At 55.4% G+C, this 18,773-nt stretch overlaps 1 protein-coding gene across 1 annotated transcript; it reads left to right on the top strand.

The window, feature by feature from the left end:
- The first annotated feature begins 1,681 nt into the window (after positions 1-1,681).
- Positions 1,682-13,474, top strand: CCDC42 (coiled-coil domain containing 42). Its single transcript, XM_032322762.1, has 7 exons — positions 1,682-2,628; positions 2,955-3,060; positions 3,345-3,449; positions 4,508-4,705; positions 8,939-9,160; positions 9,310-9,468; positions 13,217-13,474. Exons 1-7 carry the CDS (start codon positions 2,546-2,548, stop codon positions 13,292-13,294), a joined length of 951 nt encoding a protein of 316 aa, XP_032178653.1. The 5' UTR covers positions 1,682-2,545; the 3' UTR covers positions 13,295-13,474.
- The last annotated feature ends 5,299 nt before the right edge of the window (positions 13,475-18,773 follow it).

The raw sequence follows: 18,773 nt of genomic DNA, 5'->3' as shown, positions 1-18,773 counted from the left end.
CGACCTTGCAAGGAACTTAAGGAAGACCTAACCCCCACCATAGCAAGCAAATTAAAATTCACTCCCATCAACACTAACCACGATTTGGATTGGGTGGGGGAAGTGAGAGGATTTTCACAACCTCACTTTTGAAATTGTCAGTGAGTAACTCATTTAGTTCTCAATTTGCTTTGATTTTTTTCCAAAAATCTGTGCAGAATTGGAAATTCTTGAGAAGTGAGAAAATCGGATCTTCAGATTCCTTTTGAATGTGTGAAATGCTAAAGTTGAAAACTCAGAAAGTTGGGATATTACGTTTGTATGCTTTTAATTAAACATTTATCCTTTATTTCATGGCTTCCTTTTTGTATCTGAGAGCCAATAATCATTTCCAGGCTTCAAACATTGTTTAGGCTCTTGGAAAGCTCACAGACCCTGAGCTCTGTATCTGTAGGACCTGGAGGAGAGACATCCCATGGAAGAGATTTTATTTTTTTATTTTTTTAAAGATTTTATTTATTTCTTTGATAGAGAGAGAGATCACAAGTAGGCAGAGAGGGAGGCAGAGATAGATGGGAAAGCAGGCTCCCAGCGGAGCAGAGAGCCCGATGTGGGGCTTGATCCCAGGACCCTGAGATCATGACCCGAGCCAAAGGCAGAAGCTTAACAACTGAGCCACCCAGGCACCCCTCGGCAGGGGTATTTTTGGAGCTCATGTGAACATGGGCTCTGGGACACAGCGTCCGATGGTGGACCAATTGGACTCCAGCTAGACTGGTATCACTTGAATGTTCTAGAATGAGAATGTCATCCCTTATTACTCTCATAATTAAAGGTAATATAATTTTAGGTGAGCTATCACCTCTCACCCAATCGGGATGGCTGCTACTGAAAAAACAGAGATGCGCGGCATTGGTGGAGGTGTAGGGAGATTGGAACCGTCATGGCCCGCTGGCGGGCATGTGAAATGCGCAGTCACCCTGGAGGGCCGCACGGTGGTTCCTCATAATACTGGACGCAGAGCTAAGGTGTGACCAGGCGATCCCATATCTGGATGTACACCCAGAAAGAACCGAAAGCCTGGGACTCCCAGACAGCCCTGCATCCTCCCTACGGCCTCTGAGGCGGGGTAGTGAGACCCCAAAGACCCCTGATGGCGAGCAGTGCTGAATAAGGTTCTCGTGCGAGGTGCAGAGGAAGCCCCAGAAGGAGCTTGGCCCTGGGCCCCCTGACGCCACAGATACACCCCAGGATTCGTGCATATACTCTGGCAAACAGGTGACCCGAGACAGCCCCCTCCTCAAGGAGAAAACGAAGGTAAAGCTCAGCTGGCCTGCGCCAGCCCTAGGAGCGCACAAGGAGAGAAACGTCCCCTTTTAGCTGACCCCGTTTCTTGGGGCGCTCCCGGTGAGAACCACTGCGGGCTGGGGGCCTGAGGGAGGGGTAGGGGGTGTCCTGCTTCCCCCACCCTGCGGGCGGTGGCCGGCTCCTGAGGGCACTGGGGAGGGGGCTGGGCAGCGCCCCCACCTCACCTTCCCCTCGGGCCCGCGTCGGTCGGCCAGCAGGGGGCGGCAGAGGACCGGCGATGCCGCGGGGTGGGCTTGCGCGCTTGGGGCACCGCCTGGCCCGGGAGGGACCCCCGCCCCAGACCAGGAGGGGCCGAACCCCGGGGCCAGCGCGGGCGGGGGACCGAGGGGACGGCGCTCGGCCGGAAGCCTGTGTCCGGAGCAGGGACTCGAGGTCGAGGCCGGCACCGCCCCGCCCCTCAGCCCGAGACCCCGGGGCTCCCGCTTCCCACGGGGTCTCCAGTCTGGAGCGCTCACGGGATGAAGGAAGGCAGCCCTCATCGGGGACACGTGGGAAATCTGTGCCGGTCACGGTGCCAGGGGGCAGCTTTTCTTCATATTCTGATGGCCCTGGCCCTGAGCCGGCTACACCGCCGGGGAGGGGGACCCCTCCACCTCCCCGCTGCGGCCTCTTTGGTCCCTAGGTTCCCTCCCGGCCTCCCGGGCCCACCGCTTGGTCCTCAAGGTCGGGGCCTCCCCCCTCCCGCGGGCCCCCACCCCAGCCTCCTTTACTTCTGGGCGGACTGTCCCAGCCCCAGCCGCCCCCTCACCCTCACACACACCTGAGCCCCCAAGGACTCCCCTCCACCGAAACCCCCTGTTGGGCCGTGGACCCCCAGACCCTGCCTCCCAGGCCTGGACGGCAGAACCTAATCAGGCCTAATCTCCCAGAGCTCCTGCGGGGAGGTTAAATGAAGGCGGGGTTCCAGCGGGACTGGGGTCCACGCGGGGACAAGGGTCAGAGGGCAGAGCCTGGGTTCTGCGGGCGGCCCGCAGAACCAGGAGGCCTGTTGCCGGGTAACCCGATCTCCCGGCACTTGCCCACACCCACCCTGAGCTGCAGACCCGCCAGTCTCCCGCCCTCTTTCCCTCTGTGGGTCCCTGAGAAGCGGCAGGAAGGGAGAAGCAAGAGCCCAGCCAGCAACCACACCCCCCCCCAACCCCCAGCCTCAGTTTCACTGTGAGGACTGGGCCGAAGGGCCCCCTGGGGCAGCATCAGGATGAGTCTGGGCATCATGGAGGAGGAAGACCTGGCTGAGTACTTTCGGCTGCAGTATGGGGAGAGGCTGCTACAACTGTTGCAGTGAGTGTCTCCGGGTCAGGGGGCGCCCACTGTCCGTCCCCATGCGCCCCCTTCCAGCCTCTCCCCTCCCCCCTGTAACCCTGAGCCCCAAGTCACCTGCCTCGACCCTGGCACCAACCCACAGCCCCAATTGGACCCCCAGCCCTTGTCACCTTGCCCTGCCATTCCCAGACGCCAACGCAGCCCTCCCTCCCCACATGCCAGTCCCTTCCCTCCCGTGGGGGACAGGACCACCTCCTCCCCCTGGCCCCCTCTGGTGTTGGCCCAGCCCCAGCCTGTCCCACGCGCTCAGAACCCACAGTCCTCTCTCGCCCTGTCTTGGGCAGGAAGTTCCCGAACATTGAGAACCAGTCGGAGTCTCCATCCATCCGGCTCCTGGAGAAGAAGAAGGAAGCCAAGATCATGCACCGCGCTATGGAGCAGAAGAAGGAGGTGGGGGCCTGGCCCTGGGGTGCGGGAAGGGCCACGGGGTTCAGAAACTGAGGACGCCCCCCACCCATCATGTGGGCGGCAGTGGCTGGAGCCAGGAGTCCTGCGCGGAGGTTCTGTGTTCCCTCCCAGGAGAGAGAAGGGATCTTCGTCTTGGGGGTAGCAGGGGCCTGGGACGCCCTGCTCTGAACCCAGCATGGCGCGGAAGGCGGGAGGCCTAGGGGCAGAGGCCCCGGGAGCAGGAGGCGCAGGGGCGCTCCTGACCTCTGTGCTGCCCCGGCCCCAAGATATTTCAGCGCCGAATGGAAACCCTGAACCTGCGCTGGGAGGAGCTGGGTGTCAAGGAGGCCCAGCTGAAGGCCCACATCCAGAAGTTCGAGCAGTTCATCCAGGTGCGAGGTCCTGCGGGTTCCCAACTGCCCTCTTCGTCCTCCTCTCCCTCCTCCTCTTTCCTTCTCCTCCCCTCCTCCTCCCACTCCCCCTCTTCTTCCTTTACCCCCTCCCCCTTCCCCCTTCTCCTCTCCCCTTCCCCCTTCCTCCTCCCCCTCCTCCCTTCCTCCTCTCCCTCCTCCCTTCCTCCTCCCCCTCCTCCCTTCCTCCTCCCCCTCCTCCGCCTCCTCCCTGCTCCTGCTGACTCCTCACCCTGGGTTAGGGCTCAGCAAGGCCTGGGGCTTCTCCCTTTATGTCCGCGCTCATTACAGTTTGTCATTTCCTGTTTCCTTCTGGACTGTGGGGCACCATTTCCTCGCGTGTGCCTGGTACATACAGTGTCTCGGGGACTGGATGGGTGGGAGATGACACGGAGGGGCTGGGCAAGGGGAGTGCACAGATGAATCCGACAGGGCCTCAGCCCCTCAGCCACCCACCCAGCCCCTGGACACTCTGTGTTTTCAATGGACCTGAGGGGCAGGCCAGCAGCTGCATTTTTTAAAAAGCTCCCCAGGGGATCATGATACAGCGTTTAGGGTTTAGGGGACCTTGGGTCCTCTGCCAGGCTCACGGGGCAGAGTACAAACCCTCCCTGTGCCTTCTCCACCTGCCTCTCAATGTCCTCCACCCGTGGAGCCCCCCGGGAGCCCCTGAAGAGGGACAGAAGCCACACAGGTGCACTGCGAGGGGTGCCTGTGTCCCTGATCTTGCCGGGAGGGCTCTGCAGAATGAAGAAGGGGTTGTCGCCCGACTGCCCCTTCTCTGAGGACATCAGTCTGCACCAGCGGCTCCGGCCTCAGACTGATTCCTCCCCCAGCTGGAGCACATCCCCCGGGGCCTCTGGTTCCTACAGAAATGAGAAACTGAGTCACAGAGTACCAAGCACCAAACAGGGAGAAAATCCGGGCCTCCTGGCCCACAGGGGCAGCCCAGCGATCCCTGCCCATCCCCGGCAGACAGAGGGACGACAGGCCCAGTGTCCCACGGGTGCCACCTCCCCCTACCCCCACCCCCGCCCCAGGAGAACGACCAGAAACGGATCCGGGCCCTGAAGAAGGCCAACAAGGAGCGGGAACTGAAGAGGCAGCGCCTGCGCGAGCTGGCCATGGCCAAGCAGGAGATGGCGGCCTTGCGGCTGGAGCACCAGAGGCTGAGCGGGAGGCTGCAGGACTACTCTGTCTTTAACAAGTACCTGGAGAAGGTGGTGGAGAGCTCGGAGGTGAGCGGGTGGGCGGGGGTGGGACTGCCCCAGGGCCTGGGGCCAGCAGAGGGGGTGTGCAGCCGCGGGGGCGGGGGGCAGGACGGTCACCCTGCTCTAAGCAGACGGCTGAGCGGGAGGGGGCCCTGCGGGGTGGGGGCTGAGCTTGTTTCCCAGGGATCCGGGGTCCGCAGGTGCATCCGGGTGGCATGTGTATGTCTCTGTGTGTGTGTGTGTGTGTGTGTTGGGGGAGCAAGGTTTCGCTTGGGACCCCCAGGGACCAGCCTTGCCCGCAGTGGGATCAGGCCACATCTCCTGCTCCACCTCGTTTCGGGTGTGAGAAGAAGGGAGAGAAACTGGCAGACACCTAGCCCAGTGTAGAGTTAGCGCCGGCACAGGCAGGTGCCCGGGGCTGGTGGGTGCCTCCGTGAAACAGAGCTTTGCCCTTTCTTCGGGGCTCCTCCCCTGTCTCCCACCCTCCCCCCTTCCTCCTCAGCCTCCTGGAGGGCGCCGGGGGTGGGGGAGACCTCATCTTCCTAGCTCCTTCCTTCAGTGGTCCTCGGGTCTTTGTCCCGATCATTCACTTTTCTCTTTGAGCAACCTGGGGGGCCTCCCACGCCCCCATGTGACAGCAGCAGTCAGGGCCCCTCATGGGAAGAGGGGTTGTGGGGGGCTGAGAGCCAGGTATATGTACAGGGTATGCCCTCGGGGGTGTGTCCTGAGCGCAGTGCAGGTCGGGGGGGACAAAAGATGGACAGCTTTCTGAAGTCCCAGAGCTAATCTCTTAAAATCCCATACTAGAACTAGAATTAAGCATGTGTGAAGCCCAAATCCATGTTATGTGCATCATGCCAACAATAAAAGTTTCATTCGTCATGGGGCACGGGGAGGGGAGTGAGCAGAGACAACGTCTCAAAGCAGCAGGTACATTATAAGAGAAGACTCCAATAAGACCTGGGGAAAGGTGTGTCTTACAACCGAGGAAGGAGCCTGGCCTGTGTCTGGCTCTGAGTTTCCTGCCCCAATGCCCTCTGTCTGGACTCTCGGGCTCAGCCCATCAGCTCTCCATGCACCCCCCCCCACACACACACACACTGCAGCCAGTCCTCCTGCGGTGTGTGTCCCCTGCTGTGAACGTTAGAACCGGGGCCTCATCCTCACCTCCTCCCCCTCCTCCCTCTCCGAAGCCCATCAATCAGCAGATCTGGCCTCCTAAGTATTTCTGGAATCCGGCCCCTGCCCCTTCCTCTTCCAGACCCCCAGTGCCCCTCATCCGGAGTTCAACGCTGCCTTTATTTCTGGCCACCAGCCTGTCCCACACTCTCCCACCGTGATCTCCTGCCCCTCTTTCTTCCTCTCTTTCCGTCTTCCCCTAAGTCTTTCAGAATATTTCGAGCACACAGAAAGGTATAGAAAAATACATAATTGCACCCAGGTATCCACTGCACCTTACCAACTCTTAATATTTCCCCCTATTGGCTTCCAGTTCTTTTTTCTTAAATAAGGCACTACCGCAACCCCTCTTGGGCAGCCGCCTTCCAAGCCCCCTTCTTCTTCCCCTCTCCGAGGAGCTGGCCGCCATCCTCACTTTTTAACCGCTCATTCTCATGCTTGTGGGTATTATTTTGGTCCCATAGTACATCTCCATAAACTTTGAAGAGTGTTCCACATGCCTCTTTGTAACTTGCTTTTTCTGATCAAGGATACTTTTTCTTTAAAAAAAAAAAACTATTCATCACAGAAAATTTCAAATATATACAGAAATAGAATCATCTATCAAATGCCCGTTACTCATCGCCTAATTCTGACAATTATAGACTCATCAAATCAACCCCCGGGCCATCCCACCGCTGCCACTGGGAAACAAATGATTTTTTTTTCATCCATATTTCAGCATGTGACCCTCAAAGATGAGGCCAAGGGAAGCCTGGGTGGCTCAGTGGGTTAAGCCTCTGCCTTTGGCTCAGGTCATGATCTCCGGATCCTGGGATCGAGCCCCGCATTGGGCTCTCTGCTCAGCAGTGAGCCTGCTTCCCCCTCTTTCTGCCTGCCTCTCTGCCTACTTGTGATCTCTCTCTTTCTCTCTGTCAAATAAATAAATGGAAAATCTTAAAAAAAAAAAAAAAAAAAAAAGATGAGGCCAATACCATTGTCACACCCGGTAAAAATGTGATCGTAATTCCTTAACATCAAGTCGTCAGTGTTCAGACTTCCCTCATCTGTTACGTACCTGCTTTGCGTACAATTGTTTTGTTCCAATCAGGGTCTGAACAAGGTTCCCATGTGGCATGTTTGTGCCTTGAGTATCACAGACGTTCTGATGCTGATCCAAAGAAGCTAGACAGACAAGAGGACATACGTGTGATCCCCCTGATAGATCTAAAAACGGGTCAAGGTGGATCTTTGGTGATAGAAGCCACAATTCTGGTTTCTTTGGCAGTGGGGACAGACGTTGTGCTGAAAGGGGTTGGTGGACCGTTCTAGGGTGCTGGGAATGTTTTGTTGTCTCTTCTTCACCTGTTAGCTAGGAAACTACGACCAAGAAAGCCTTCCTCAAAAGAATCTTCCCTTCACCAGCTGTTTGTTTACTTTGTGAGTCTTAAAGGAAAAGCTTGTTAAGCACTTGATTCATTAGTATGAATTCCTGGATGGTTGGTGTATCTGGTATGTGCGATCATTTGCACTTTTTCTCTCGGATATGCAAAGTGTCCCATCTTTAAACAGTGGGAGCCTCTTCTGGTTGGTGCCTGTGTCCTTTGGACCGGCACCAAGTCCTCGACAGGTGCTCCTGGTAGCTCCCCTCGTTTTAACTGTTGCACGCTGTCACATGGTGCGTGTACTCCATGACCTTTCGAAATGCAGACATCAATGAAAGAAGTCCACACTTCTCCTCAGGGGCCCCTAGGCACTATCGTTACTTCCTCCGGATGGATCTGTCCCTCCCCATCTTGATTACGGTTTATTTATACTAATCTCCCTTGAGCATCTTGAATATGCCACACTCCCTGAGGTTTGCAGGCAGCAGCTCCCTCTCCCTGTCCTTACCTTCCCCCACCTGCCCGTGGCCAGCCAGCTTCTGTTCATACCTCTGGTCTCAGTGCAGCATCCTTTCCCCCCGGGAAACCTTGCTTGGCTGTTCCCACCTCCTCTGATGCTGAGTTGGGTGGCCCTTCCCCACAGAGGCATTATGGATGGAGAGGCCAGCACTCATACCACCTTCTACGGAGGACAGCTGGCCTGCAAGGTCAGGTCAGAGTGTCCTGGCCCGGCACCAGGCTGGAGCAGGCAGCTGCGCCTGGCAGGCCCCGTGCACCACTGGTGGCATCTCCCGTCCCCACTGGAAGGGGACCTCAGCAAATATGAGCAAATTCCAGAAAGACTTCTGCTGAAGATACTGCTACACGTCTTTGACCAGACCCCTCTCCTCGGTCATCGATAGGGCTTATCACTCCGTGTTGTAATGCTTTCCTTGTCTGTCTGTCCTCCCTCCACACCATCCCAAGTCATAGGCTTCATAAGAGCAGGGTCTGGCTTCTTATCTCCTGCTCTGTGCCTCGCACTTAGCCTACTGCCTGCCTTACAAGTGGTTCTCCATTCATTCTTGTTGGACAGGATAATTATTGCCTTGGGAGATGTCTCAAAATTCACCCTTCTGACCCCCGAGCCCCAGCCAGCACCCTCTAGAATAACCCGGGAGCCCTTTTTGCAAAATTCAGGTGCCAGGGACCACCTCGAACCCGTTGATTAAAATGAATATCTTGGGGCACCTGGGTGGCTTGGTCGGTTAAGCGTCTGCCTTGGGCTCAGGTCCTGATCCTGGGGTCCTGCGATCCGGCCTGTGTCAGACTCCCTGCTCAGCAAGGAGCCTACTTCTCCCTCTCCCTCTCTCTCTCCTGCTTGTGCTCTCTCACAAATAAATTTATATATATATATATATATATATATATATGACGAATCTCTTGGGGGCGGAGTCAGACAGGTGTCCTTTTCAGAGCTCCCAGGCGATGCCAACAGGCAGACCGAGGACCCCAGCTCCAGTGGCACCTGCCCCCAACATAAAGTCCCAGTGGCCCTTAGCAACCCAAAAGGGCCAGCAGGTGGACTCCAAAGTCCTCGTGGCCTCTGCCCTTTGGCCTTGCCGCAGGGTCTCCCGCTAGGCTGAGACCCCTAGACTGAGGTTTGGCAGGCGGGGAACCCCGCCATCTGGCCCCGGGCGTGGGGGGTTGCAGTGCACTGATGGAACCCCCGTCGCAGTTCGAGGAGATCCACGAGGTGATTTCGCGCTACAAGACGCTGGTGAGCATGCACCAGGACCTGATGCAGTCGGCGCAGGAGGGCCAAGAGAAGATCGAGCGCGCCAAGGCGCGGCTGGCGCGCTACATGGAGGAGAAGGACGACGAGATTCTGCAGCACAACAACGAGCTGGCACGGCTGCAGATGCGCTTTGACCGGGCCCGCAGCGATGTCATCATCTGGGTGAGCAAGGGGTGGGGGTGGGGGTGGCGTCCCGTCGCTGGGGGCCGTGGCTTGGGCGTGGCTGGGGCGTGGCTGGGGCGTGGCTTGGGGCACCCACCCACGCGTGTGCACGCACACCTGCTCACCTCCCGGCCCCACCCCGACCCCAGGAATCTCGCTGGGCTCACATCCAGAACACTGCCGCCAAGAAGACCCTCTTGCTTGGCACCATTAAGATGGCGACGCTGAACCTCTTCCAGATCGTGAGCAAGCAGCTGAAGGAGACCACCACCGTGTCCCTGGAGGACACGCACAAACAGCTGGACATGGTAAGAGGGAGCGCAAGTGCCCTTCCCAGCTGGGTCTATTCAGCGGAGATGGTCGTCGGTTGGTCCAAGGCGAGAAAGAACCCCCCGGGGCGGTGGTTCTCAAGTTCAGCAGGATCCGAGTCCCCTGCGGGCTGGGGGCTGTGGCTGGGCCCCAGCTCTGGAGTGTCTGACTCAGTAGGTCTGAGATGAGAACCCGTGAATTTCCAGTTTTCAACACATTCCCAGGTGATGGTGCTGGCCTGGGTTCTGTGCATTTGAGAACCCCCGCATTAGCGCTAAGACCCTGTTGGCCATAGTCAACGCGGGCAAGGGCGGGGACCCCTGTAGAATCCGGTACTTGTGCACACCAGTCCTACTGAATTCTAGAGAGAGGCTGAAGGCTCGCGCCATGGCCCATTCTTGGGAAAAGAGAGTTGAGGGGGTAGGAGGAGGAATCCGCAAGTTTAAGGAAGTGTTAGGGTCTTACTAGTACCAATCTGATGTTTTCTCTTTGAAGTAACTGAAAGGAGGGGTGCGGGGGGGGGGGGCTCTGTGGGTTAAGCATCTGCCTTCAGCTCAGGTCATGATCCCGGGTCCTGCTCAGTGGGCATCTGCTGCTCCCTCTCCCTCTGCCTCTTCCCCTGCTTGTGTGCATGCTCTCTCTCTCTCAAATAAATAAAAAATTTTAAAAGTAACTGTAAGGAAATTGGGAAGGAAATAGGTGTCTCACTGTATGATTCTAAGTTGTTCAATGCCATGTGCATCGAACATTACCACGTGTATCCAGCATTACCCCAAAGTCATCTCACTACCGATCGCACGAGCACACACCCCACAGATGGGGGAACTCCGCACAAGCAGATGCACTACCCCTGCTTCTCATGACACGCAGAGAACCGTGACTAAGTCTTCACTCCTCGGGCAAAAGCCTCAGGCTTTGCGATGAAATAATAGACTACCAGCTCCAGAAGGCTGGGATTTGTGCTTGTCTTGTTCCTAACTGTATCTCAGTATCTAGAACGGTGCCTGGCACACAGTAGGTGCTCAATACGTGTTTGGTGAATGAATATGAGACACAAGCCAATAAAAGCCATGGACTGGAAGGTACTTGCCGTATGTAACAAAAACCCAAAAAAGGAAAACTTGGGGCACCCGGGTGTCTCCGTCAGTTAAGCGTCCAGCTCTTGGTTTCGGCTCAGGTCATGACTTCAGGGTCGTGAGACTGAGTCCCACATGGGGCTCTGCGCTCAATGGCAAGTCTGCTTGAGATTCCCTCCCTCCCTCTCCCACAGCCCCTCCCCCAAATCACGTGTGTCTGTTCTCTCTCTCTCTCTCTCTCTCAAATAAATAAATCTTTAAAAAAATAAAAAGGTAAAACTTGGGAAATGTAAAGGATTTCGCCAAATCCAATCCACTGACCAATCCACTGACCAATCCACTGACCAATCCACTGACCAATCCAAAAGAGGGATTTTCCCCAAACCGGACGCTCTGCTCAAACTGCGTCTAGAGCAGAGTTACTGACAACTGGAAGACCGTGAAGGCGGTTAATAAGAACGTTTGTTGCAAAGCAGCGAGTCTCAAAATTTTGGTATCAGGAGACCTGCACGCTCTTAAAACTGATGGAGGACCCCCCCGCAAAGAGCTTTTATCTACTGATATTTCCCATTTTAGAAACTCTCAACAGAAAATTTTAAAAGAATTGTCATTGTTCAATGACGAGAAGAAGCCCGTCACCATCAACGCCTGCTTGATGAAAAACACGTTTTCGAAACAATACTTTGTGGGACAAGTCACGCAATCACAAATCCGTTTAATGTCTGGCTTCCCCTAGGACAGGTGGATGGATTCTGCTTTCTGCTTGCACATTCAGCCTTCTGCGATGGAGCTCTTCTATGGTGGAAACACCCCAGCGTGTATGCTCAAGAGAGAAAAAGACAAGTAATGTCTTCATGGTATTGAAAAAGGACTTTTTGCCCCTGCAAAGCCCTGTCCCTGGCAGAATGGTGTCAGGGACTCCTGGAGGTCCTCAGGCCCCCTCCGTTAGCTATTGGAAAGCAAGGTTGAGGCAGGAGGTGATCATCTCCAGCTCCCCGACCTGCCCGAGCATCCCCTGCTCAGACCCTAGCTCCCAGCCCCCTCACTCCCCATTCTGAGCTTTCTGACTTGCTCTCGGCCTCAGTTTGCTTCTACAAGAACACTTCCTGCTCCCCAAGTCGTTATTTTAAAAATATCCCACCATGTTTCCATAGGACATGAACCTATGGACAGACGTACACGTAATCAACTAGCCTGAGACAATTAGAAACAAGGACCCGGGAAAGTAAAAGTTCCAACCAAAGGTCCAGGAACCAGTGAGAAACACAGACTGCAGATTGGAGTATAAAGGAGCCTGAGAGGGTCAGTCATTGGTTCTGCACCCCTGATGACAAGAAGGAAAAGCAACACATAGTTCTGGTACCAAAATGAGAAGACATACTTGTGCTCAGAGCAAACATTTTCTGGTGCTTCACTCCAACTGAAATTTCCCAAGGAGGCTACAGAGCATCCCAGGGCCCTGACGTCACAACGACATCCCTGACCCATCCATGCACAGGCTCTGGAAGGCAGCCACTTATCTGGAATTTAGGAGCATGGTCCCACGGTACACCTTAAGAAACATGATTCTGCAAAAGGCTGAATCTGAATTCAACGGTACTGTGTCGTGGAAGGTCCAGTGTGTTCCTTGAACGAAACCCAAGCTTTCTGAGGCGCCATTTTCCTAATTGCACTTGGCAAATCCTAGGACCCCAAGAGGTGGGTAAGTTTCCTTTGGGGGAATCAAAGGAGTTCATGGGCTAATGGGTTTGGAAAACTCCCAGGGAAGCAAAGTCAAATGGTCTTTGCTGTGGTCCTGCCCTGAGACTCTCCACGCAGATAACGTTTCTACAGCTAACTTGACCACAGAACCCTTTCTGGGGGCGTGTGTGATGACTGGTTAAAAGAACATAGTTCGGGAAATTCTGGGCTTGTCTCTTCTGTAACCCTGGGGAAGATAGTTTAATTCACTGACTCTTTCCTTCCTCTTTTGCAAAAGTAGGAATTGTATCCGTAATAGCAACAGTATTCCCGGGTTTGTTGAGAGTTTGGGATGGTCCATGTGGTTCCATCTCCAGGAACATTCTCGAAAAGGAGAGATAGAACTGAGGTCTTAGAGGTCATCGAGGCCAGCCCTTCTGAACATAAAGAAACTGAGTCCCAGAACAATGAACTGATTTCCCCAGAGCCGCGTCAGGAGACCAGGTCCCCACGTGGCGCCTGGAGCCCATGTTCTTTGAAACCGAAGCTGGTGAACAGAACTCTAGCTTCCCTCCGTGACTCAGGATTGTCACGATGGGCATCAGTTCTGGGTTCCAAGTAAATGCCTTACTTGAAGGCTCTTACATTGTGGGGAGCTGTTTCCCCCAACACTGCTGGCCCCCACCTTCCAAAGGCTTCTAGTGCCCGGGTCAGCTCAGTGTCCCCTCACCTCTCCCTCCACCAGACTGTCCACTGTTCTTTTTCCTGCTGTCACCATGTCGGTCCCCAGGAGCTCCCTGTCTGTGCCTACTGGTCTGCTAGGCCTGTCGCTTCAACTAGAATGATTGTCAAGTTAGAGAAAGTTAAAGCCCCCAAGAAGTCAGTCCCAGGAGGACAGTGGCTCCTTCCAGGTTATGCCCAGATGTGCTACGTGTGGGGACGGGATGGCCTGGTGCTGGGTGGGCTAACTCGGGTCCCCTGGCCTTGTTAGATCCAGCAGTTCATTCAGGATCTGTCGGACATCTGGGCAGAGGTGAGGAAGAAGGAACAGCAGCAAGTCCGGGTTTAAGAAGCAGCCACGGTTCCAGAACGTTCTGAGGCGGAGACTGAGAGAGGATAGGTTTCCAGTGAGCTCGCGGTCCTGTCAGCCCAGTTCAGCCATCTGGGACCCTTGTGCCTTTGTGCTGGCGAACACCCTGCCATTGCCCGCCTCGAGCCTCAGTCCCTCCCCTCCCTGAAAACATTAAATTCTGTAAGGTGTTTCTAAGTTCTGCCTCTTTTTTGGCTTATTCACGGAGAAGATGGCCCATTGGGGGGAGAAATCACCCCCTCTTGAAGCTGGTCACTTAGGCAGCCCAGGGACTAGAAAACAAGTCTCAGGCCTGACATGTCCAAGGCTTTGGACTTGCACAGAGAAACAGACCAGCAGTGGGGTGAGTACCCAGTACCGTTCTTTCCTCTATCACTTCAAAAAAAATTTAGTTGGGGTTCCTAAGTGGGGTTCAAAGATTCACACGGAGGCAGCTTCCCAAGTCGGAGTTCTATAGGTGGCAAGTCAAGGACTGTCCCCAACCTAGTGGCCAAGCCCTGCTCCCCTACCTGCCAGGACCCTACAACAGGCATTGTGGTACCAGCCACGCTAATATGGGACTAGGCGGCAGGCCCGGAAGGACTCATCTCTCAGCCAGGGGGAATGATGGTCGGAAACCAGCAGAACTCAGGGCACCTGGGCTGTTCGGTAGTTAAGCCTTAAGCGTCTGCTGGCTCAGGTGTGACCCCAGGATCCCGGGTCAGACTTGCTGCTCAGCGGGGAGTCTGCTTCTTGCTCTCATAACACCCTCGCTATCTCTGTCTCTCTCAAATAAACAAAATCTTAAAGGAAAAAAATCAGCAGAACTGAGTAGAGATAAATGGAAAGTTTCGCACTCGGATCAGAGATCGGACCCCCCCCCAAAAAAAACAAAAAACAAAAAAACCCCAAAGAAACAAAAAAAAGAACAAATGAGCATTTTTTAAACGTATATTTGCGCATACATCATCTGGGTGCGAACCCCACAGGGCTCCACTGTCCCTGTCTCCCGGAGCAGCATGCCTGCTCACGGGCGCTGGCTACAGATAACCAGGTCAGGATGCACAGTGGATCTGCCTGCCCTGGGCCGGGTCTCCCTCCTCCAGGCGGGAGCACAGTTGCTTCCCCTCCAAAGCCTGTGTCGGAGCAGGACGGAACAAGGGATCCAGGGAGCCTGTGGGATCCCAGCCGCCGGGAGCACTGGGGCAGTGTCCCTGCACGGGGCGGGGCGGGGGGGGGGGGGTGGGGATCCCGCTGGGGGCGGCAGGTAGCCCTGGCTTTGTCTGCACCAACTTACACAGAGTCTCACCCGGACTCCCAGGCCCCCTCACCTGAAACCCCAGAAAAGAAACTCAGAACTACAGGGCAGTCCTACCTCAAGCTGCCCTTGCAGCACAGGTGAGGGCTGCGGAGGTGGCATTCCTGGCCTAAGGGACTTCTCTCTGGAAGGGGCCAGAGGCAGGGGCCATCCCGGAAAGCTGGGAGGGCAGGAGGGCGAGGTCCAGGAGTGCTGCTCTGGGGGTGGGGTGTGGGGGGGTGGAAAGGTGGGGGGGGTGGGGGGAGGGGGTGGGGGGAGGGGGGAGGGGGAGTGGGGGGTGGGTCGAGACTCTCATTGGAAGGAGATGGAAGTCTGGGCAGCCGGAAACAGGTTTGGGGGGGAAGGGTGTGCCTCTAAACTACCTCCCCTCCCCGTCGTCGAGGGTCCTGGGGTGGGAGAGGGTGTGGGACACAGGGTTCCCCCAACACACAAATCCCCTTTCTGCTGTGTCTGTAAGGTGGGGGTTGAGATGTCCAGACTTCCAGCACTGAACCCGCTTCCTGGGCGGGCCTGGAAGCCCCCAGCCCTGGCCCAGGCCCCCCCCTCCCTGCCCCTGCAGCCCTCCCTACCTCTTATCTTCCCTCTTCCCCCCATCCCTCCCCACCCCTCCCCTTATACTCCTCTCCCTCCTCCTCTCCCTCCCTCCTGGCCCTCCCACTCCTTACCCTTGGAGTGTCAGGTTTCCTGCTTGACTGACCAGGGTGGGGGGGCTGCAAACAGAGTCACACTTAGAATCCCTGAGATCACACACAGGCTTATCTCACCCCACACGTGTTCACACATGTGTGGCTAAGTCACTCTGATACTGCGGCACTTTTCAGGGTTCCAAAGGGGCCCAGCCCTGGCCGGGAAGAAGAAATTCTGTGAGTCTAGGCAGATTTCTTGATTCCAGGCAAAGCCACAAATCCGCAGACTCCTTCCCCAGCCCACAGACAGGGGCAGAAAGGCCCCCGGGTTCCCCCGGAACCTCTCACTGAGGAGCAGCGGAGAGCAGCGGCCGCAGACAGACCCCCACGCCTTTCCCCAGCCCGTCAGCACATCCACCCTGGGCCCAGGACCCATAGAGAGAAGCCCAAGACTGTGGTTAGAGCAGATTTGGGCTCCCAGACGCAGGAGGCCACCTTCCAAGAAAAAGATGGAGTAAAGGGCCTGATTAGAGCGTTTGCAACAAGAAAGGACACCAGCTCGTTGAGGCAGAAAGAACGAATTTTTTCCCAAGATGAGTGGTTCTGGTCAGCAAAGGCAGGAAGTAGGGCTCTGGGTGTTTTATGGGTAAAGGGAGGCAAGAGAAAGGGAGACCTTCGCCGACTCCCTTTCTGGGTTAGAACACACCATTCCCCATGGGATCTGTTAGCAATTCCACATGGAAAGGAGGGGAGGAGGGGAACAAGAAGGAGCCCAGCCTGCACACAGCCAGGCAGACGGACATCCTCATGTCCGTCAGGTGTAAGGCCACACTACACACACAGCCCCCGATGGCCCAAAAGCTGAGGACGGGATTCGAACAGAGAGCTGAAGGATTCTCCGAGCGACCTCTCTCTCTCTCAACTAGCTGGACAGTCCATGCTTCTGTGGGATTAGCTGTTGGCCCTTGAGATCAGGACACCCCCCTCAGCCACCCACCTGATCTTACCCTCTCTGTTCCTTCCCAGACTCCAGGCCAGGGTCCCACATCTTCTGTGCAAGCTGGAGGCGCTCTGGACCCTTCCAGGCTTCTCTCCCCCTTCCCCCACACTGAGGGCCATGTGCTTTCCCTCTCTGGAACTTCTAACATTTGGACGTTGAGACAGCTCCCACCACAGACCAGGACTGATAAGAGGGCGAGTGGTCATTTGAAGAATTTTATCCAGACCATCTCCATTTTACCACAGAACGTGGGAGTAGCGCCAGGGAGTGAAGGTTGCGGGCGCCATCTTGAAACGTTGCCTTCTGCCCTTGATCAAGAAAGGAGTCAAAACAGCTTGAGAAGGGAAGGGGAGGGGACAAGAGGGACTGTGGCAAGGGAGGGGTCAAAGGCCAAGATGAGGTGTGGAGGGAAGGAAATCTTTGAGCTGTGCACCTGACCCAATATCTGTGTATTAGTGATAGTCTCATACAGCATTCCCCTGGGGCTTCTTGCCCTCTGAGGGGTTGATGAGTGGACAGGAATCCATCTGAGACTCTCCTGATATCTGATGAAGCTTTTTTTTTTTTTTAAAGATTTTTATTTATTTATTTGACAGGCAGATTACAAGTAGGCTGAGAGGCAGGCAGAGAGAGAGGAGGAAGCAGGCTCCCTGCTGAGCAGAGAGCCCGATGCGGGGCTCGATCCCAGGACCCTGGGATCATGACCTGAGTTGAAGGCAGAGGCTTTAACCCACTGAGCCACCCAGGCGCCCTCTGATGAAGCTTTTATGTACTTGCATCTAGGGATTTTTCATGAGTGAGGGACTGGAGGACGGAGGCAAGAGAAAGTCCACATCTGTCGGTAGGTTCATCTCAGATTCCTGACGTGGCAAGGTGAGGACGTACTGCTTTTTAAAAAACGGAACAGCCTTATTGAGGTGGAACTCCTACACCATGTAACTCGTTCATTTAAAATATACATTGCAGTGGTCTTTAGTAGGTTGACGGAATGGTGTGACCATCCCCCCCGCCAGTTCCAGATGTTTCCATCCCTGCTCCCCCCAAAACCCGCCATACCCATTACCCATTTTCTCCCAAACCTCCAGCGCTAAGCAACTAATAGTCTACTTTCCATTTCTCCGGATTTGCCTCTTCTGGGCATTTCGTGGAAGTGGAGTACACTCTTGTCTCCTGCCTTTGGCTTCATGTACTTAGTACAACGTGTCCAAGGTTCATCTGTGCTGTCGTGTGAATGGATGCGTTGTTCCTTTTTATGGCTGAGTAATATTCCTCTGTATTGATATACCGCATTTTCCATACCCAGTCATCAGCCGACGGACATTTGGGTTGACTCTCCTTTTTGGCTGCTGTGAGCGGTGCTGCTGTGCACACTCCTGGGCAAGCGTTTCTGTGGATGTGGGTTGTCCTCTGTCTTGGGATGTGCTCACAGGGGTAGACTTGCTGGTTCGAACGGTAACCCTGTTTCTCCTTTTTAAGAACCGCCGAACTGTCTGGAATGGATGACTGCATGTCGAGGTACTCTGGGAACACGCACTTTCATGTCAAGGATTAAAGGCCAATACGCAGAAAGAAAGGTCAGCGGGGGAGGAAGAGTCCAAAGGAAAACCCAGACTTGATGAAACAAGGACCCAGGAATGCACTTGGAGATCAAAGAATACAACACCTGATTATGGGCTGGCCAGGCTCCGGGGAAGGAGGCTGGACCACGAGGTAGGGACCAGGCAGCCACCCAGCCCTACCCATAGTTCCCTTCGCAGCCCCCATGTGCTACCCTCACATCTGGGCTTCAGAACCCTGCTGCTGATGGGCAAAGAGCTGATCGCTTCCTGGACACCAAACACAGCGGGAAGCAAAGGTGACAGATTCAGCAACAGTTGGTGTGGGTTCCGCCTCTTGGGGTTTATGGTCTCTTGGGAGAGACATTAAACCAGTAGTGATAAATAGTTAAATAACTAAATAATGATGGCTCCGCAGCTGTCAAGAAGTGGCGGGTGCCAGGATCACAGAAGGGGGCAAAGAACCAGCCAGACCCTTCTGAGGGCGCTGTGTAATGTTTGGGAGGAGACTTAAGGGATGGATATCGGGGTTTTTTGCAGACGGTGGTGGAGAACAGAGTCAGACTGTCCTGATGCAAAATGGGAACACCCCGGGTCTGGAAGGTGTGGCTCGCTCAGGAGGCCGGTATCGCGGCACCAGAGAGAGGGAGGGCAGAAGGTAGGCAGTCCCAGATCACGCAGGGGCCATTGGGAAGGTCCTTGCAAGGACCCTGTGCTTTCTTCTAGCCTGAAGAGCACACAGAGGGCTGTATTAAAGAAAGAAATTAAACACAAAAGACCAGCGGTTGACCTCGGAGTCAAAGTTTACTTGGTTTTGGTTTTATAGCGAGAGGCTTAGAAGCTCAGTTTGGGGGCTGCCTTAGTGGCTCAGTTGGGCACACATCCGGTTCGGCTAGGGTCATGATCCCAGCATCCTGGGATTGAGCCCCACATCGGGCTCTCTGCTCAGCAGGGAGTCTGCTTCTCCCTCTCCCTCCCC

Source organism: Mustela erminea, chromosome 18 (genome assembly GCF_009829155.1).
Source record: "Mustela erminea isolate mMusErm1 chromosome 18, mMusErm1.Pri, whole genome shotgun sequence".
NCBI lineage: Eukaryota > Metazoa > Chordata > Mammalia > Carnivora > Mustelidae > Mustela > Mustela erminea.
This window is presented reverse-complemented; position numbering and strand designations above follow the sequence as displayed.